The 21,254-nt window shown below is 39.0% G+C and overlaps 4 protein-coding genes across 7 annotated transcripts in view; 1 reads left to right on the top strand and 3 right to left on the bottom strand.

Moving 5' to 3' along the window:
- Positions 1-663: 663 nt before the first annotated feature.
- On the bottom strand, positions 664-2,349 carry Glut3 (Glucose transporter type 3). Its single transcript, XM_064700409.1, has one exon. It carries the CDS (start codon positions 2,252-2,254, stop codon positions 812-814), a length of 1,443 nt encoding a protein of 480 aa, XP_064556479.1. The 5' UTR covers positions 2,255-2,349; the 3' UTR covers positions 664-811.
- A 13,905-nt stretch (positions 2,350-16,254) lies between these two features.
- On the top strand, positions 16,255-17,772 carry LOC135440973 (protein HGH1 homolog). The gene is made up of 5 exons (XM_064700399.1): positions 16,255-16,426; positions 16,521-16,708; positions 16,763-17,257; positions 17,312-17,529; positions 17,588-17,772. Exons 1-5 carry the CDS (start codon positions 16,342-16,344, stop codon positions 17,697-17,699), a joined length of 1,098 nt encoding a protein of 365 aa, XP_064556469.1. The 5' UTR covers positions 16,255-16,341; the 3' UTR covers positions 17,700-17,772.
- A 1,019-nt stretch (positions 17,773-18,791) lies between these two features.
- LOC135440975 (natterin-3) lies at positions 18,792-19,495 on the bottom strand. Its single transcript, XM_064700404.1, has 2 exons — positions 19,353-19,495; positions 18,792-19,289 (listed from the first exon to the last, which is right to left on the bottom strand). Exons 1-2 carry the CDS (start codon positions 19,357-19,359, stop codon positions 18,856-18,858), a joined length of 441 nt encoding a protein of 146 aa, XP_064556474.1. The 5' UTR covers positions 19,360-19,495; the 3' UTR covers positions 18,792-18,855.
- A 149-nt stretch (positions 19,496-19,644) lies between these two features.
- Positions 19,645-21,254, bottom strand: part of LOC135440974 (uncharacterized) — a 31,992-nt gene continuing 30,382 nt past the window's right edge. For all 4 annotated transcript variants that reach the window (XM_064700402.1, XM_064700400.1, XM_064700401.1 and 1 more), the window contains 2 exons: positions 21,127-21,241; positions 19,645-20,500 (listed from right to left, as the gene is read on the bottom strand). In XM_064700402.1, the coding sequence (XP_064556472.1) occupies positions 20,380-20,500; positions 21,127-21,241 (236 nt within the window). In that variant the 3' untranslated portion in view covers positions 19,645-20,379. The remainder of the gene's footprint in view (positions 20,501-21,126; positions 21,242-21,254) is intronic.

Below are 21,254 nucleotides of genomic sequence, written 5' to 3'. Positions count from 1 at the left end.
TATTAACGTTAATTTTCGTTAGTTACGTAATACGTATTCGAAAGCACCTTACACATTCACACACACACAAACACACACTCTCCCGTCCGCAGCATCCACATATTCAGTTTCATTACGCAAGCAACCCAACCTCATGCTGGAGCTCTTCTTTCGGCCGGGAGTAAACAAGCGTCTACCACGTGATTGCGTGTGGGCGGGTCGTAGTCGGACCCAGGACCGGGCTCCCACAGCCACCCGTTTCCTCACCGGTGCCCTTTCTGGCCGGAGGCCGTTGGCATTAAAGAGATTTACGAGTACATGATTTTGCATGTTCGGTGCCCCTGATGCCATTTAGATTCGCTTAGGTACATTTTCATCCTTGCCACCCACACAAGTTCGTTTAGACAAACACACACATATACACACACACTCGCAGTGCGTGTGTGTATTTGGGTACGCATTTAATGGCCCATTAGTGCTATCAAATACGCATAAATATTTGCACTTGCCAGAAGTTCACGCAGGCAGAGATACAGATACATATGTGCACTTGCAGATACAGTTAAAAGTGACTCTGGTTTTTAGCCAAGGGACTTAGGGCCCACTGAAATATTTGCAGTTGCAGCACCCTTTCCTGGACAATTCAACTTATCGGAGGAAAACAGAATAATCAAATAAATGGAATACTCTTTTCAACAGCAATGGGTATGAATTTTACTATCTATACGTACAAAACTAATAATAAATATAATAATCATAGTTAATGACAATTAGAAAATGAAGCATATATAATCTAAACTAACCATTAATTTAGTTGCTAGCAAAGCGTCATTTAAAATGATTCATCGCTAGGATTCTCATCATTAAAGACACCCCGCTTCAATATCCGCTGTACTTGGTCTGATGTTATGTTGTTGGTCTCGGGTATGAAAATGCCGACAAATAGTAGCCCCAACATGCAGATAATTAGCATAAAATAGAATATTGAAAAATGGCCCACACTGAACGAGTACCCAATGTTCATTAGGGTGGCAAACAGCCAACCTATTGTGGCAGCGATGGCACAGCCAAACGGCCGCACGTGTTCTGGCATAAGCTCGACGTAGATAATCCAAGTGACCGGACCAAAGCCCATTGAGAATGATGTGATGAAAATGAATAGGGAGAGCAAGGCTGGCCAGCGCCATGCTTCTGACTGCATCCATTTAAACCAAACGCACAAATGGAGCGAAGTCATGAACATGACCACCGCGGAGAGCAGCAACAGCGAACGGCGACCAATGCGATCGACCGTCAGTAAACAGATCAAGTGGCCAAGACACATGGACACACACAGCCACATCACATAGATATTGAACCTCGAATCGGTCATCTTCATTAGCAGATCTCTTATGTGGCCCATGATGATAACGCCGCCGGACATATGATATAGCATTAACAGTATAGTTGCCCGAGGCACACTGCGCTGACTGATTTTGCTATGCATGAAGCCCCAACAACTTCGATGCAGTTTCGAGTCGTTTCTCCTTGTCGTCTGTATTAGCAACTGTAGCTCAGTGTTTAGATCATATTGATCACCGCGCAGCCATCGCATGGAGGTCTGAGCTTTTTCTAATTGTCCGTGTAAGACATAGTAGCTCGGCGACTCGGGTATAAGCACAACGGAGAGACAGAGAATCGCCATCAGCGTACAGGTAGCGTTGGCGTACTCTACACTAAGGATCTCGACCAGTATGTTATTAAAGATTGCGCCGTAAACAATAGCGCCATAAAACACGCTGATCATGGCCCCACGCTGATGCAGCCGGCTGATTTCTGCATTGTACACGGGCACTGCCACGCAGAGTGCGGCGCCACAGATACCCTGTATACAGCGACCCACGAATACCATGTAAATGTTATTGGCGAAAATCAGTAGGCTCCAGCCTAAGACGTAGGGGAATAGCTGGAAGAGCATGACGGACTTGCAGCCATACATTTTCATCAATACACCCATGGGCATGCAGAAGCATGCAGCACCCAGCGGCAGCATTGAACTAGCCCATTCCCACTGATCTAGCGTTGGCTTAACGCTGAAAGTCTTTTGAGATACCACACTCCTTCCAATGTTCGTCCAGCCGATTGTGGTGCCAAAACAGAATACGCCAAAATTGCTAATTGCCCCGGCCAAATACTGGTGTCCAGCCCTATTTGCTGAATTGTTCGGGGGTATCTGTCCCTTTGACTCAATTTCCGTAATTGTGACGCTTGTACTCGGTTCCATAATAGGCTGCATCTCGCCTATTGTCGCGATTATAAAAATATCTGTATTATAAAAATTAATTAAAAATAAAATTTTTAAAAATTTAAAAAAAAATCATTTTCTTTATTTGAAACTAAGAGGCCTGCTTGGGTCGAAGTTAATAGAAAATGGTTAATATATTATTAAATCCTTGTAAAGGGTATTCAATTTTTGTTATAAAATGTGTAACGCATAGAAAAAGACATCTCCGACAGATAAAGTATATATCCTGGCTCAAATAACCATGACCGTCTGTCCGGCAGTCTGTCTGCCTGCTTCTATGCGAATAAGTCTCTCAGTTTTAAGGATATCGCCTTGAAACATTGCATAGGTCCGTCTTTCTGTTGCAGGCAATACAGATGTCGGAACCAGCCGGATCGGACCACTATAACATATGACTGCCATAGGACCGATCGGTATTGTTTGGAAAAGATTCTTGTTTATCAAGATATTTTGCCCAAGCTCGGCCTTTAGAAGTTTCACTACACATAGCTTCACACCTACACATAGCAAGATCTTATCAACATCGGACCGCTATATTAGAAATATAACAGCCTTAGGATCGATCGATGACCAAACTTGGTATGTATTAGATCCACTATGATCCTCATACAGGAAAGATCAGTCTAAAAGTATGTTCTTATATGGCAAAATATTCTGTTTTCCAATATATTTTCATCAAACTCAGCATTTACGAGCTGCACTATTCTCACATATCTGCAAAAGGGAAATGTCTACAAAATCTTCGGCGTACCGAAGATATCCCTTAAAATACGTTCACAAATTACATCCATTTTTATACCCTGAACCCATTAAAAATGGGTAAGCAGGGTATATTGTATTTGTGCAAATGTATGTAACAGGCAGAAGGAAGCATGTAGGACCCCATAAAGTATATATATTCTTCATCAGCATCAATAGCCGAGTCGATTTAGCCATGTCCGTCTGTCTGTCCGTCCGTCCGTCCGTCTGGATCTCAGAACCTATAAGAGCTAGAGACTTGAAATTTTATTTATTATATTATGAATTTTAGCTGTAGGTCCTCCTAGTCCCCGCGCAGATCGAGTTTTTTTCCGATATTCGATAACTTGCCCCGTTTCCAAGTAATCGATAAAAATCGATATTGAAATCCTGTTTTTGGGCAATTGCGGTAAATAATATGAGCTAGAGTCACCAAACTTGGCATGTAGCTGCTAGAATAGTATATATATATCAAGTATCTTTCATTTTATACCTGTCGCGTGTTGGAAGAAGAGGGTTCAAAGTATCCCCTAGTCGGGAGCTCCCGACTAGAACCTCTTACTTGTTATTTTGTATATTACTTAAATATTGTATGGAATTTATCTATTAGGAGGCGGACCTGAAGGTGAGTATGGAACATGGTTGTTGGGGAGGCGTATTTGGGAAAACCCTCTCCACCTTAGCTCCATGATAGGACGTAACCCCTGAATATCGCTGGCTAGTCTGTTGGAGTGTGCGGCCAGATGATTGTTCGACAGAGATATATATATAAATTTAACTGGAACTAAAATATATACCAAGATTTCATATATATAGCTGCCAGGGATCTCTTAGACGAACATTTATTTATAACCAAAAATATCTTATAAAACTTACCGATTGCAAGTTTTCATATATGTTCAATACGTTTCAGAAAATTTTCTGTATTGCTTAAGTCAGAATACTATATTATAAATCGCTCTGCATGTTCTCCAGTTAATAACGATTAATTTTTTTTATAAATCATTTGCATAATCAATTTATTTATTCGTTTATATATCTTCCAAATGTTCGTTTAATTAAAAGTGTTTTATATTTTTATTTAAAGCTATAATTTATAATTTTATAATTCACAAATAATTTAATTCATTTGTAATTAAAGGATAAATAAAATATATAAATTTGTACATCAATTAAAATTAAAATTTTTTTTTCGTAAATTGAATTGTATTTTTAATTGGAAATCAATAAACGAATGTCTCGAATTGCTAATTAATTTCATAAAACTTTGGTCATTTTTTATTGCCACTGTACACTCGTATAGACGTCATTCTTTTTCCGTTTGCCTCCGTGGAATTACACTTTTAAATTCAGTTTCTTTTATCATTTGCATCGCCAGCGCAGCGATCGAGCCGCATTCTTAATTAACGATCAAGGAACTCGACCTGAACATTTTAATCAGCCCCCAGTCCTGGTCGCTGCTGCGCACATGGCGCTGTCGTCCATTTATTTATGGCATCTGGCAACATGGCGGTGTGGCCCAAACCATGCGAAGGAACTCTGCGGGGCAGGTAAACAAAATGAGAAATTTATCAAATTTATTGCCGGGTACGAATTGAGATATAATTCAAAGAAATTACAAAGAAGGCGCAGGCACAGTAAAAAAAATGGTGGCTTAAAAAACCAATAAATAACCAGGCCAAAACAAAAGAGTGGCTGGCGCACTCTCCTGGCTAACTGGCCTTGCAACCCGCGTTAATTCCTGATGCGCTCTGCCATTGGTCCGCTGTTACATGGCTGCTGCTCAGAAGCAATCGCTGCGACCACGACGACGACTCACTCGACGGCCTCATGCTGAGCCCGTAATTAAAAGCAATAAACTATTTTTATGGCTACTCGTATATTTGTCGCTCAGCTGCGGCCACAAACTGTCAACTGTTTGGCCCTGGTCCGATTTGCATGCGCGGGCAGCTCGTGGGAAGCGGCAACAGCGACTGCGACTGCTATGGACTCTGGTCTGAGTCTGCGGCTGAGTCTGAGGCGGGTTCTTGCACTGGACTTAACTTAGAGCTAATCCCATGGCGGCGACAGGTGACGCAGACGCATTTATTTAATTAATTAATTAATAAATGCATTTTCAATGCAGTTAAAGTGCAGCCAGTTGCTGTGCAGGTTGCTAACCACTTCCAATTCCTCAGATAATTTTCTTTGCATATATTTCAATGAGCTGCACAAAAAAAAGAGGGAGAGAGACTGAGTAGTCATCATTAATTGGACTTAATGGGCAACTAAATCATTTGACAAAATGCAAATTAATATTTATGCGATTATGCAGTTGTCGTTGCTCGTTGCTCGTTTAGTTGGACATCCAGTTGGTCTGGCTGCATTTTCAGTGTGAAACATAATTTTTGATTACTCCGCAAATAATTGTAATTTAACTATTTTTAAGTGAAGCTGACAAACAGCAAGTCCTAATAATATAATAAAAGTTGTTAAAAGCTTAGAAGGAAATTCTATTCTGCATTAGGCATGAATTGAGATTTTAATAATAAATGATAAAACATGTTCAATTATATTACAATATTTATCATATTTCTCAAGTAAAATAAAAACTAAACAAAAAATGTTCAGAGCTTTTTTAAAAAAAAAACCTTAGCTAAATTACGAAATAAACTCATATGAAAATTATTTTCTATGTTGTGTATATTTTGATTTTAAAATTAAGCTTTAGTCAATACACACATATATAGATATTTTACTTAGAAAATTACTTAGATCGCGTTAAATTGTGTATATCAAATATACAATATAATAATTTATTCAGTTAATTACTAACTGAAGATCTATCAACTATCATGTGAATAATAACTCTTCACCTTAGTTAACTTTGTATATATTTTGTAACGATACATAATATAAATTCCATGTTAAACAAGTTATTCAAAGCCTACGTACATGTGTTGAATGTTTGCTAATTATATATGCAAATTACTTGCGACTAAACTAGTCAATGACTAGCAATCCCACAACATACATTCCTTTAAGTGTATTCATTGCTGATAAACCCAAAATATACTCGATTTTTGGGAGTCGACTTAATTTTGCATTGAGTTGCTCTCTGACTGCTCGATGGCCAAAGAAATGTAAAAAGAAAACCAGCTCAAGGAAAACGCTGACTTTGCCTGGGAAAGACTCAAGCGACGTGGCACTTGGAAGCGCATGTGCATAACGCCCATATTTGGCGGGGCTGCTCCTCTGGCTGAAAGGGATGGCAACATGAAGAGATGTTCAACGAAGGTGAAACTGAAAGCCAGTCGCTGTGGCAACCAAGGACCTCGTCCTCGTCGCTATTGTCGTCGCAGTCGTTGTATTGATTTTAGTGGGGCATTTACGCGCGATTATCGTTTAGTCGGCGATGCCCGAAGTATTACGAGAATTGTTATGGCCACCGGAATAGCGCCAACGACACGATACCACGATGTTGCAAGCAGTTGCCATAGCCCTCCCGTTTCTGCTTGCCTGCTGTTGGCCAACAAACGCACCACGGCACCAGCAGCTGCCTTCAGCTGTTCGTACTGCACTTCAAGTTGTTGCTCCCGAAAATTGGCATCAATGCGCCGTCGGTGTTTATCGAGCAGCGTTTATGGTCAACTCAGCTATTTTAAATAAGCCCTTTATGTAACCAGCAAATTATGGTTAATCAAACTTTAATCCAAGTGCTAAAAGATCAATACGTTTGACATGAGGTTGCGTCCTTCATATTTTATTTTTTAGATCTTGATCATTATATTATGAGGGGACTCCTTTATTTTCAGGAATTTATTTCTGTCAACCAGTTTCATATTTATCAGTGAGCAACAACATTTTTCCATTCTGTTTCTGCCCTGAAATGAAATTGAAATTATATATATTAACTATGAGGATACCTAAAGAAATGGGTAGATTATTTCGATTAAAAACGATATAAAACGATTAAAAAGCTAAAACGATCACCCTACTATGCGATTCTGATGATTTCAAGTAATATTTTCACGCTTTCATTTATAATTGTGTCTGCTTTCTTTCTTTTATTAATAGTTATGTTATAAGAATGCGAGCGTTTCTTGCGCTGCGAGCTGACCTTTCGTCTATTCCTTTTTTTTGCATAGTCCTTTGCTAATACTTAAGAGAATCCCCTATAGAAGCAGCAGGTAAAACTATAAAATTATGCCTCTAATTTCATAAATTAAAAAAATAAATTTGTGTCCCTTATCCTCTTATGACAAAAAATCATCCGCATTCAGTTAAAATAAAATTCATATTCATTTACTTACCTTTACATCGTTCACTTTGTCTAAAAATAGACATTTTATTTCTTCTATCGATTTCTCCAAGACCATGAGACCTATCTTTAGTATTCTCTTCGAATACTTAATACCATTACCAATCCCAAAAACCCAAGCAGCCGGAACAGGGTCTAGCGTGAAGATAAGCGAGCCAAAGGCAGCAACAACAACTTGCAAGCCAAAAGGATGCACGAAAATTGCTTTCATATTTCAGGTGATAATGGTTTCCTTATGTGAATTTACAAAACATTAAAGCTTCTGTGTGCGGGGTACACATAATTTCCCGAAAAAGCAATTCACGTTAATGGCGCAAAAATCCCAAAGGGATAAGGCGGCGACTAAAGCGCCAAAAGCAGAAAGAAAAAAAAGCAAAAAAATGTTTGACTTTTTCTCCACCAATGATGGCAAAAGGACATCCGAAGATACAAACGCGAATCGCGATGGAACCGCCGCTTCGTTGTTTATTGTAATGGCCGTTGTACCGGCGCCGCCGCAGGACCCTTTGCCCCCAACCCGCGTGCACATACAAGATTAGGAGCGTGGCTGAGACTGCGCAAAAACCGAAACGATATGCGCAGGCCAACCAAGTGGAGCCGGACCAAGTAGTTCGCTGTTGGAGCCGTGACTTGGATTCGATTTTCTTGTATTGCTCTTGTGGGAAATTTCGGAAATGTGTTTTAATATTTTCCTTAAGTTTTTCCCTTTTTCTTTTACCTCTTGCAAATGGCACGAAGAAGATAAACCTGAATTCCCACTGTGGACGCTGCAAAAGGTGCTTCACTTCCTTTTTACCTGTTTGGTTTTTTCTCTCGCCTGCGATTCGATGTGCAAGTTAAGCAGCTGAAGGTAATAACCGTGAATTATGAAATTTTCTGAGATTCATTGTGTTTTTTAATGTGCCTGGCAATTAACCTTGGTCACATTTTTATTGGTCGCATTTCACTTAAAAACTGCCGAAAATCACCTGCAAAAAACATTAAAGTTTGTCCTTGAAGCAGATCACAATTTTGAGCATTTGTAGGGTAATATTTTGGAACTAAGAGCACAATAGCATTGAGCTAAAATATTCAAACATTAATACCCAAGGAGCTGAAGGCAAAACATGGTACTTCGTTTGCCTTGGATAATTAGACAAACATCTCATACAGCAACTTACAGAAAATAGGTAACAGCTAATCAGTATAAAAACTCGGATAGTATTATATATATTAGGAATTATACAAAAACTATTAAGCCGATTTACACTTTTTGAATTAACTTGAGTTATTGAATAAGCTATAAACAGGAGCGATAATAGACCCAAATGAGTTCTGTATACTGTATCACATAATTTTTTAACCATGGGATTGCTTGTATAAACGAATACATTAAACTTCTGTAACAGACATAAGGGAATTATTATTTATTAATATATAATTGAAAATACAATTTTGGTTAAACCATATTTCCTACTAATAATAAGTCCGATAATGCTCTATCCATTTCATTTACTTCTTGCTTAAATTTTATTTTTTACTTTGAAAACGAAAATAACCTACACGATTTATTTTATATGATAGATACAAGAATAGATAAATTTCTCAAAAATATAATCGAAATGATAATTCATGATATTTTAAAAAAGTCGAATCTAATTTAATTTCATTTATTTGCAATATTTAAGAACAGTTTTAATAATATTTCTAGGTAAGTTTTAGTGCAGTATTTAATCATAAATATAACTAAAATTCGACATTCTCGAATTTGGATGTTTCGCCCGGGACACAGCAACTTCACCTAGCGGCATCCTGTTGCATATTAAGTGCGTTTGGTGTACTTAATCCGACCATTTAAATGTTTATCTCTCGATGTGAGGCGTCATTAAACTTAAGCGAAACGCTTTTAGAATTTTTAACGACTTAAAGATGCTGAAATTAGGCAAAAGCAGCCGGCAGAAGGTAACAGCTGCAAAAAATTAAATGCAAATTAGAAAAAACTCTCAAAAAATACAATCGCATTAGTCTCAGATGTGAGAAATGTGATATAGGAATACTCGTATCTACCCACATACCCACCCACGCACACACACACACACACACACACACACACACACACACACACACTCATACTCGCACGCACACAGATACCATCTTTGTTTTTGTGCTTTGGCGTAAGCGAAGTAATTTTTCTTGAGCCCAGCTCCCCAAGCCCCCTGTCGGGGCATAAGAAAGCAATTTAGTAAGCTGTAGCTTGCCAACTCTGAGGACAAGTGGCGGTACGGGAAATGGAAAAGCAAACCCAATTTCCTTCCTTGGGACGCAGCCCGGCCAAATGGAATCTGCTGCGGCATGCTACTTGCTGCCAGCTACGTGCGCCCCCCTCTCAAGACCAAGAAACGCGCGCGTCTTCGCAATAAATCTTCTTTACGAGCGCACACTCTGGCAACAATGGCCGTGCTCACCCTCATCTGCCACTGGCCTCAGCACCAGCTCCAGCTCCAACCCCAGCAGAAGTCCCTGGCTTGGCCAAGGTCTTGGTCTTGCGGGTGAGGGAAAATGAACCTAAGCAAACTATTCGAATGGCATTTCGGGCCAGAGGAAGACCCTAAGACGCTATTGCTACTGCGGATGCCGTGCTGCTGTTGCTGCTGCTGTTGCTGGTGATGAAGAAGAAACAGTTGGCAGCCCAAGCCCAAGGAGGCAGCTCAAGAAATGCGGCAAAGTAAACAAATGGCAGCGGCCACAGAACTGCTAGGGGTGGGTCATGCGGCAGGCAGCCATGTTGTGGCTCTCGCTCTTGGCTGTTATTCCACTCAGGAATTCCGCACAGCCACCCCCGGAGCAACAGCAGCTTCCGGGAACGGCAACGGCAACGGAACGGCAGCTGTCTGAATGCGGACGCATGAAATGGAAAGAAATAGCATTTAAGAAAAGCGAAACGAGAAAAATAAGGAGCTAAACGACTTTGGAAATTCCATTTGAGCAAACAACAGGCACCATCCAACACCCATGGCAGCAGGCGGAGTTTAAGTTGGAGTTTCGCCTGTAGCCCGGGCCATTTGCTGCTCTCCACGAATCTTCTGGGTTCTGTCTATCCAAGCTCTGGCCTGAGACAAACATCTGTTATACAAGACGGTATTCGGCGCGCTTTCAGTTGTCATATCTGCAACTTCAGTGGGACCCCTTGCACAAGTTGTCACTTGGTATACGCCCACAGATCCTACAGCAGCCCTCATCCTACATGAATACATCCATGTGCATGTCTACATATGTATTGCAGTGCTGGGCAACGTTGGGGCACATAATGCAAATGGCATAAGAGACGAGCCAGCGGCATCCGATCCAATATTTGCGCCAATAAATAAATTTAATGTACAAACTCCGGGCATGCGAGAGAATATTAAAAACGAAAATTATATTCTACCCAGAAGCTGCCAAGCACACACACACACACACACTCTTACATATATATGGATTTATATATGTATATGTACATATTCATGCCAACCCATCTCAACTTTGTGCCCCTGGCTCACATGAGTGTGCACATTTGCGCATTTGCATAAATATAATTATGAAACGGAAAATTTAAAATTGCATTCGTTTGAAAGGCAAAAAAAGTATAGCTATATTCATGCGGAAATTGAAATTATTATGTCGAGTCCCCTTTACAGTTCACAAATAAATTGAAGACGATGAGAAAATTCAACCGCAGCATCTCGTTTTCAATTATAAAATATACTTGTTCCCCATGTACGTTTATTATTTTTAATTTGTATTTTAATTTGAATTTCCATCTTTTCCTTATCAAAGCAAATTTCTTTTCTATGCTATTTTCAAGAAAAAGCTTCAAAACTTTCGTAATTTTTTTAAGAATATATATGCATAGGTTTATATAGATAAATTGCCGTTTACCATAATTAAATGCATTTTTCTCTCTCTCTCTCTCTCTCTCTCTCTCTCTCTCTCTATAGTACATTCTTGGTAACTCTTTAGCATTCTCTCTTACTTTCTTTATCTCCTTACTTTCTGTCTATTTATTACGTCCTCCTCTCTTTCTCTCTCAATCTCTCTCTCTCAAGTAATGAATATAATATTATCAATAATTCTCGATATTTCTTGACAAATAACATTATTTAAAATTAAAAATGATATTTAAAAATATAAAAACTTTTTAAATATTCAGTCGACTTTTTATACCTTTGTAGAGGGTATTATGATTTTGCCATGAAATGTTTAACGCATATGAGGAGACATCAAAAACACTTTATATATCTTTGGTACGACCTATTCTTGAGTATGCCTCATGTATCTGGTCACCACAATATGCTACCCATCAGGACAGAATTGAATCCGTTCAGAAACAATTCTTGTTGTTTGCCCTTAGTGGTTTAAATTGGGATCCTCGTGTGCGGTTACCGTCATACTCCAGTAGACTTCTGTTGATTAACCTTCCTTCTTTAATTAATCGTAGAACCATGCTGGGTGTAATATTTATTCATAAATTAATTACTGGTGAAATCGACTCTTCTGTGTTGACTAGCCAATTAAATTTCTCTATCCCTACTAGACTAACACGTAATTTTGTACCTTTATCGCTTCAATTTTGCTCAACTAATTATGCCTTGCATGAACCGTTCAGGGTTCTCTGTGATGACTATAACAAGCATTACAGAGTATTCTGCTCGGAAGCTTCTCTTCCTCGTATAAAGTCTTCTATTCTAAACTATTTAGCAAGTAGATAGTCCTATCTTTATTTGTAATTGTATTTGTACACATACTCGTAGTTTGTATCGACTTTTTCTTTAATATTTTTTTTTTCATATTTACTTTGCATTTCGTGTCGTACGTTACACGACTGCGCCCCTCGGTCGGTTGGGCGGGAGGTGGGATGCAGTACGTTGCATCGGGATTCGCGTTAAAAAAAATCTCCAACCCCATTAAATGTATATGTTCCGGAGCATACAGCTCTTCGTATATACGCAAAATTTTCATATTTCTATCATATAGGTGCCGTCAGTCGAAATGAAGTTTCTTGTATGGCAATATATCCTGTTTTCCAAGATATTTTTATTAAACTCAGTATTTACGTGGCCCACTATACTCATCTGCAAAATGCAATTATCTACAAGGGTATTAAATCTTCGGCGTGCCGCAAATATCTCTACTTTCTTATTGACTTGCGGTCTATTACAAACGAGTCAATTAATAATGACACGATAAATGGCATAGAGTATGTACAAACACCACACAAACACAAATTTATATATAATATTCAGCATTCACATATGCTGAGATACATCGCCAGATCTACGAAAAGTTAATGCACGATAAATGCTTGTCTTATGTGCGTTGATATATATGCTTATAACGCACTTTGCAATCGGAGCACGTATCGTTCATGTTTGGTGATTATAAAGTTTTAATGAATACGCAACACATCCTCTTAGCCCAACCCCAGCTGCAGATCCAATGGCAATTCCGAGTTGGATGCACGTTGCTGCTGCTTGTTTCGATGTCCGTTCATGGATACGGCAACTGCAGTGGTATTTTATTTTTACAACGACATCGCACAAAGCTCTGTGCCTGGCAGGATATTAACACGTACATGTGTACCGACGCAGGATGTGCGAACATCCAACGTCCGTACAATGCATAAATATGAACGACTCCAAGAAGACAGAAGCTTGAATAGAGATGGCAAGCACCCATTTTCCTGTATTTTACCATTCAATTGGCTTGCGTGTCGTGTGCCCCACGTTCGACCTTTACGACCGTATTCATATCCTGCCTTTCGTGCTCGGGATTGTCATTTAGGATCGTTAGAACGCACGCTTTGTCTCTGGGATTGGCATTTACGTATTTAGTATTCGAAAAACATGCAAATTATTTAAAAAACTTTCCACAAATCTATTGATTCTAGACGGATAGACTTGACATTTCTATGAAGCAGACATATTAGTTTTTCTCTACTGCGCGGCGTGATGTATCTAATATTAGTCTGCTTAATAATTCATAATACAGATGTAACATTCAGAATAACAGTGTCGCTCCTTGTAGAAGTTTTATCTACCATGCTGACAATCAATTTAAATGTCAACTTCATAACCAAGCAGCCGCCTGTTACCTGTGTTGCCTGTTCAGTGCGCACTAATGAGCACAGGCAACAACCAACAACCAACAACAACAACAACGCTGACAAGTTGCAATGCTGAAAATTAATTACACTGCGGATTGGCTGGCATGTTACCAGTTAATTATGACCTTTTTCGCCTCTGAGTGTGCCGCGACTGCCGACGACAAATTAAAGTTATGGCCGAACTCTACACTGGTATTGGTCCAACCGATGGACGGCATTTAGCCGGCTGCAAAGGCGGCGGAGGCGTGGCCCAAAACAGGTTTCTTTGTCTTCGCTGTCTGCGTCGCAGCACTCCCCAACGCGCTGAAGTCTTTGTGTCCATAAATCCAATCAACGTCCCTTTTAATGGCGTTTTTGTTCATGAATCCATTTTATTTCTTCTCTCTTTTTTTGCCGTATTCGTTCAATTTGCGGTTGTGTTGTTTTTGGCTTTTATCTTAATTGAGCGACGGACCACACGTGAGTCAAATTTCATGTTCGTATGACTGTTCCCTGGGTGTCTAAGAATTCATAGAAGTTTTTCCAGAAAACAGTATCTTATACTAATAATTTGCGATACTTTTTTTTGCAGAATTAAATATTGTTTATTCAATAGCGTGCTAAATTAAATGTGTCTATCTTTCTGTTCTTATAATTTATACTAAATCCCATACATTCCTAGACGGTTATAATCTTTAAAAACCGTAAGACCAATTTATACTTAAGCGAAAATAATCAAACTTGTATTCCTTGCCCTTGGGAACGATATTTAATATGATATTTCACTTCTTACAGAATTATAAGGGATATATAATTCTGTGAGGAGTGTACTTTCATATTATTTCCATTCGTTGTAATATTTATATATTGATTCTTGATATATTGTTATGTCTTCTTTCTGTTATGAAAAGTGTACTCTTTAATAGACACAAATGCCTTATAAAGCTTCCCAATATAGAGAATTTGACATCACTTTAAATCGTATTTTGAATTGCACATTTGGCAGGACATTAAAATGCCACCGAAATAGAATCAACACGACATTCTGTGCCATTTGAAAAGGGGTCGCCGGGGTGGGTGGGTAGTTTCACTCTAGCGAGTGTCCTCGAGTGTCCAACCAACTGGATCTTGATTAGAATTCTTAAATATTTATAAAAACAATAACAAGGACTGTGCCCATTGGGCCCACCAAAAGCAAACAGGTAGATTCGCATGCTCCTAGCATCCGGAATTCGTCGTCCAACCTCGCTGGAGATTAGCTTGACTGGTGGCTCGCCCAAAAGAGGCGCGCATGTGGGGGTATGAAATTTACATAGAACGCAAATAAATGAAAACAACAGTTAGCCGTGCACGAATCGGGTTATGAAATTAACATTTGGAGCTTTGCCGTGCTCCCGAGCAGCGTTCATTTTGAGCTGAGGCAACAACCAAGGCCTGCCCCATCGCTCTGCGACTGCTGAGCCAGCATTTGCCACTTGGCCGCAACTAAAAATGCGAAAAGTCGACAAAAAGTCTAAAAAGTTTTCGGTCCACCCATTCCGGGCTGCGGTGCGGAGTTCTTGCGAAACGAAATGAAATTTTCAGTTGAGTTTGCCAGCATCACACGCCCCTTTACGCTGACTGGGCTGAGCTTATGGATAGGGTATTCTGCTGAGTTGCCGTTGCCACTGCAGCGGAGCTGGCATCCAAAAAGAAACTGGGACGTTGGTATTGGCAGCAGCAGCAGGAGCAGCAGCAGTAGCAGCAACACCGAGGACAGAGTCGACACATTTAACGATTATTGCCGGCTATTAAAAATAACAAGCAAAAGTTTTGCGCATAAAGCCGCTTCGGGGATTCATTCAGCGAATCCAAAGGCGAGCAAAACTCTTTTGCCGAATCCTTTCTCAATTGCAATTGTTGATCCTTTCACAGCTGTGAGGGCTTCGGCTCGTATCGTTGTCGCAGCTCTTTGCAATGAAATCGCAAAAGTTTAAATTCAATTCAATCCAAGTGAGCATTTCTTCGATTTGCATTACCAAAATGGTTTTTATCTTTACATAAGTTAAAGTTCTTTTAGACTTCTGAGCCAGATAATTTTTTATCTAAAAAGTTCTCACTTTTAAAGGAACCATTTAATAAAGTAAACCGAGGAATTTGGAAAAGAAACTTTTCCTTCAAGCTAAAATAAACAATTCAAAGGCCATAAATAGTATACTGATTGAAGCTAACATAAATTCTTCAGTTTAGGACCGTTGCATTTATAGCAAACATGTATTTAAATATTACTTTTAATCTTCAATATAAAACATAAATATTTGTATGAATCCCCCGATTTTCAGATATGAATCAACAATTTAAATTATACGCAACATTTTTGTTAAGCATAAGAAGCTTATAGGTATGATTATATCATAGCAATGAGCTTTACGTCATTCAGTCGTAACATACTATCCCATTGTGAATGAAAGTAACGTGACAAAAGTACAATTTTTTTGAATACTTCAGCTGTTGACCTAAATTTTATTTTATAATTTCTTGGGTTTGAGCATTTCTTTTTTTTGGGTATTTAATGCTTTAAGAAAACACAAAATGTTTAAAGCTTTTCTCCAATATATTAAGACTCTCCTCGAGCATCGCCCACCCAATAATTTGATTAAAATATTTATATTTAGCAGTTAGACCAACCTTTCGATTTATCAGAAACCCCACCGAACGAAAACTTCTCCACGTGATATAACTCCTCCATTTACCAGAAACACCACCGTTTAACAGAAAATTTCTATAGTGAACGAAAACTCCACCACGTTACATAATTATCGACAATAACAGACAGCTCCTCCACTTAACAGAATACGAACACGTTGCGGCATTTTTCTGGTTTGTCGCTAACGGTCACACTAAGCACGTATTTAAAGTATACAAATTATTAAATAAAACAATTGGCAATAAATATAAGCAATGGATAATGTAAAAGAACTAATACAATTCATGCAGCCCAATCAGCGCCTGGATCTAAAAGCAGTTGCCTTAACACATGTACTAAGTAGGTGAATGTGGCAGCCAGCGCAACACGTGCTCTGCTTCCAGATAGATTTGTGTACATGTTTATATGAAATAAATATTTGATATATAAATAGGTCTGACTGGCAGCATAGAGGGTAAAGATGCAATTCTCTTGCTAGACGATATGTTAATGGCCATTTTCGGACTAACGTTTGATGCCAATCCGACAGTTGCAAAGGATGCAGTCCTCAGTCTGATAAATCTAACTGCGGAAGAAGCCGGCGCAATTAAAGTCTTCGAGTTTTCGAAAAAAGTGCAGCCCGTAAGTTTAAGCACGCTGATAGCCAAACCACGCACTGATCATTTTAATTGACAGAGCTTTGACATAGTGGGTGTGGCCGCCAAGCAGATTTGCGACGAGCAGGCGGAGCTTGCCGATGCCTGGAGCATGGTTCTCAGCAACTTAACGCGCGTCGAGTCGCTGGTGCATGTCATACTGGACACACTGGAACCGACGCTGCCCCAACTGGCCAAGGCCTTTGCCAAGCTGGATTATAATAAGAAAAAATCCAAGCTCCACTATTTGGCGCCCATATTTTGTAATCTTACTCAAGTGCCTCGCGGGCGGGAGCTGTGCTGCCAGCCAAAGTACCAGCTGCTGGAGAAGCTGCTGCCCTTTGCCTCATTTGAGGAGAGCGTAGTGCGCCGCGGTGGCACCATTGGCATCATCAAAAACATATGCTTTGATGCCGTGTACCATGATGCCATATTGAATGAGCAGGATGACATATTGGTTGCCATACTGCAGCCACTTTGCGGACCCGAAGAGTTTAGCGACGAAGACAACGAAAAGCTGCCCATTGAGCTGCAGGTGAGTAGCTCATCAAATGCCTGATTTTATGTGTAGTATGCAACACTTTCTCAGTACCTGCCCGAGAGCAAGACTCGTGAAACAGATCCGGACCTGCGCAAAATGCTGTTGGAGTGCCTGCTGCAAATGTGCGCCACGCGACGATGCCGCGAGGTACTGCGCGCCAAAGGAGTCTATGAAATACTGCGAGAGTACCACAAATGGGAGGCGAAAGTGGGACGAGACAGCGAGTGTCTGCTGGCCTGTGAGAACGTGGTGGATATTCTGATCAAGTAAGTTCGATAATAGGTAGATTACATTTTTCATATAAAAATTGGATTTCGTTCACAGAAAAGAGGATGAAATTGGCTTGGACAATTATAAAAGTGTGGAAGTGCCTGCAGAGCAGTCCGATAAGTTTATTCAGGAGGATGCCGCGTATGTCAAGAGTCTTTTAGATTAATGTAACGCCCAGTTTACCAGACTGTAAATATGAATAGACTTAGTTAAACACGTATAAAATATTGAAATTTTAATATATATATATATATATATATATATGCGGATTTATTTAGAAATTTTTGTAGTTCACATTTATTTGTATTTTCTATCTTAATTAGCGCTAGAAAAAATTGTACGCCTGCATTTAAATGCAAAAGAAACAATTTTATTTCAATTTGATTAGTTTTAGTAGCTGCGTTATCTAGTTGTCCGCTTGCTCTTAAATATAAATATAAACTTCTTAGGTGCTAAATACATTTGCATTCAAAAATGTTTAGCAATGTTTTGCCATGAAACTTTCAAGGTTATATTTTATACACTTTGTTTGGTCGTTCATTACTTTTAGTTATATTTGTTTATAATTGTATATGTGAACTGTGTTAAAGAATTTTATTTGATTCAATTGCTAGCCGATTAGGTGCTTGGTTTATTTAGTATTTTGCTTTTGATTAAATACTTTTGCTGCATTGGAAGCAAGCGAATTCAGCAAAATTTTGTTATCTTATCAAAAAGGGTGTGCAATCTTTTTTATTTTGCATTTTTTACATAGATATTTTTCTTTTGAATGTGGAAACCATTGCAAGCTCGCTTTGTGTAAAAATAAATAGTGTAATTGTGAACAATAATTAGCTATAAATTGTAATTATATTCGTTTGGTTATGATTAACAATTCTCATTTATAAAATGCTATTGATGTTCTCTTAAGCTTTGCAGATAGATTTAGCTTGGTCCTATTGGTTTTACATTTGAGTTCGTAAAATTTAGTTAGACTTAATAATTAAAAGTTTAGGCTTAATGTAATTTAGCAAGTCGTAAACTTAATTCTTATATAATTCGTTTTATTTGTTAACTAAGAACTGATGTGGTACTAAATTCCTTTATTAGGGGCCAGGTTTGAGTTAAATAATTTTAAATAGAGCTGCGAAACAGTGAAGGTTGATCATAAAGATCATACAATGCGACAAATGACGGCATATTGCGCTATCTATAAATAGATTGAGCCGTAGGTAACTTAGCCAGTTTAATTGAGTTAGAGATAAGGCGGTAGTAAATATTCTATAAAAGTTTCAGTTTATTGTACAAAATCTACCTATGTAAAAACATTTGTTAACAAACGCTTATCGCATGAGGCGCGACAGAACCTCGTACTCAAAGATCTTGACCTCCTCCGAGTCGTAGGGTATGTACAGGCAGCCATGTGAGGGATGTACCTTGCCCACTGTTAGGCTGCCGCCATGGTAGCCGCGTCCGGCATACAATTCCTCGCCATCCACATTGCGACCCACTGGAACGGCACCGATTGGCACTTCGCCATTTGCACCGGGTAACCACACATAGTTGTGACCACTTAGCACTTCATAGTTCTCCAGCTCCACCTCATGGCCGGCATAAGCCACGTAGGCCTTGCCCTTGTTCGGTATGATCTTTGCTGGCAACATGTCGTTGTTGTAGAAGGCACGCCCGATAAATATGGTATCGCCATCGGAGTCATGACCAGCAGCAACGGCGTCTTGCGGCAAGGAGCCGTGGCTGTAGTGTAACCAACTATGGACTGCAAAGTATCAATGGAAGCGTTAGTTCTTTACCGACTATTAATTTGAGCCCCGCTGCTTACCAGACATTCTGTTCGACTTTCAAATGGGAACTATGCGCTCGGCAGGCAATCAATATTGCTTATGGAACTTTTTCTAGAATTGGTAATACCATTGATAAAAGCTTATCATTCTAGTTGTTGTAGACACTGGTGCGATACCAGACCCCGTCGGTAATCAGCTGATGAATCAAGCTCTTTATCACAGTCGCAGATGTGGATTACCTGTGCAATACGATTTATGCTACGCTTAGCTACAGTAAGGAAATCAACATTAATCATACTTAAATTAATTATAAAAATGATTTCCGTTTAAATAATTAAAATTAAATATAGTTGTTCATATTCGTTTACAGCTTGTTTCGCAGTTTTCTATATTCAACTCTATCAACTCTATCTATGTGGCCGCTAATTTATAGTATTCAGACATACTCGTAGCTTTTAAATAATTGTCGCCTAAAATTCAGCAATTTCTAACAAATTAATAAATCTATTTACAACAGTCGATCAATACACAGGTGAGTTTGTAAGTAAAAATGTAAATATGTATGTACCTAATCGCTAAAAATAATTGCAATCGAATTTGAATTCTCGTTTTGTCTAGCTTTGATTTTGACTCGATAATTGCCTAGCAGCGCTTTGCGTTTTTATTTTTTAATAGTAAATAGTTTTAATTTAGTTGTTTAAATTTTGTTCATTTTTCATCAATTATTGTTAAATATTCATTTATAAATCACATAATTGCTTGATGAATTCCATATAAATACGTTCGCTTTGTTTTTGTTCTTTTGCCGTGTTATCCTGTTTTATCCTTGTGTGCAATTACTATTACGTGCAATTGTAGACACTGAAAGAGTGAGAGAGAGAGAGGGACACACAATAGCTGGTGAAAGAGATATAGATAGAACAGCGGATGAATTGTGTACAAATATTTCGCGCAGCTGGATTATCTTAAATGCTTCTTCACATCCAGTTTAGCTAAATCCCCTCATTATTCATGGGATGCAAGCTACATTTGTTTTTGTTGTTCCTCCAGTTGCTGTTGTTACTGCTACCTTGCAGCCACCACGAGCAGCAGGGCGATGCTAAGTAGCACGGATTCGACGTCCTTTGGGTGGCTGTCATTGCAGGCATCCGCATCACTGCAGCTCTGAAGACAGCCGTGTACGTATCTAAAAGAAACAGAAGATGGGTGGCGAAGATAATGTTAAGTTATGGCTCCGACAATGGGAATATATACGTGTCAGAATGTTCAACACAAAGGTAACATATGAATTTTGTTGCACGCTATTTAATATACGTCAGGGAACACGAAATACTTCTAAATGACACTGAGAGCCGGCTTAATCATGAGATTTATCATGTTTGTGCACATAAGGAGGACAAAGCATTAAACAAATTATCATCATTTAACATTTTTGCTCTATGTTGGATATTATACATAGTAACATTTGCAGCGTATCTTAAATAGCTAACATTATATTCGTATGTTAAAGTGTGGTGAATATACAGCATGATAAACAGAGCACTAGCAATGAATAATGTTAGCTATCTGTCAGTAACAGCGATATTTTAACAGAATCTTAATGTAATATTAACCAGTACATGTTTAAAATCGCTTGATGGAAATCACGGAAAAGATTGCCTTAATACGTATCAGGTAATTCTATCAGTTCATAAAATATTATTACAAATTCAAAGTACGCAGTTTATTACCCTAATAAGGGAGCTGTGTAAATCAGGTGATAAAATTCATGCACGCCATAAAATAAAAGATATGCTTGGTTGGGTCACGCACCTGTTGTCATAGTAGAATTTACCACAATGCGACATTCTTATGAGCTCCGTGTCTGTTGTGAGTGTGCCACTGTCCAGGGCGCAGCCTCGCACTGTTATCGTCTCGCCGGTGTCATCTGCAATTGTGAT

This window comes from Drosophila montana, unplaced genomic scaffold (genome assembly GCF_035044405.1).
Source record: "Drosophila montana isolate Dmon_TW-CO22-7 unplaced genomic scaffold, ASM3504440v1 contig_1761_1, whole genome shotgun sequence".
Classification (NCBI taxonomy): domain Eukaryota; kingdom Metazoa; phylum Arthropoda; class Insecta; order Diptera; family Drosophilidae; genus Drosophila; species Drosophila montana.
Note: the sequence above shows the minus strand (reverse complement) of the source record. Positions and strands in the feature narration are given on the sequence as shown.

What these genes read in the sequence shown, in the direction of transcription:
- Glut3 (XM_064700409.1), bottom strand. Translation starts at nt 2,254, where the DNA reads ATGCAGCCTATTATGGAACCGAGTACAAGCGTCACAATTACGGAAATT.
- LOC135440973 (XM_064700399.1), top strand. Translation starts at nt 16,342, where the DNA reads ATGGATAATGTAAAAGAACTAATACAATTCATGCAGCCCAATCAGCGC. An exon ending in TGCCTTAACACATGTACTAA is followed by an intron (nt 16,427 to 16,520) that starts GTAGGTGAATGT and finishes ATATATAAATAG; the next exon opens with GTCTGACTGGCAGCATAGAG. An exon ending in TTTCGAAAAAAGTGCAGCCC is followed by an intron (nt 16,709 to 16,762) that starts GTAAGTTTAAGC and finishes TTTAATTGACAG; the next exon opens with AGCTTTGACATAGTGGGTGT.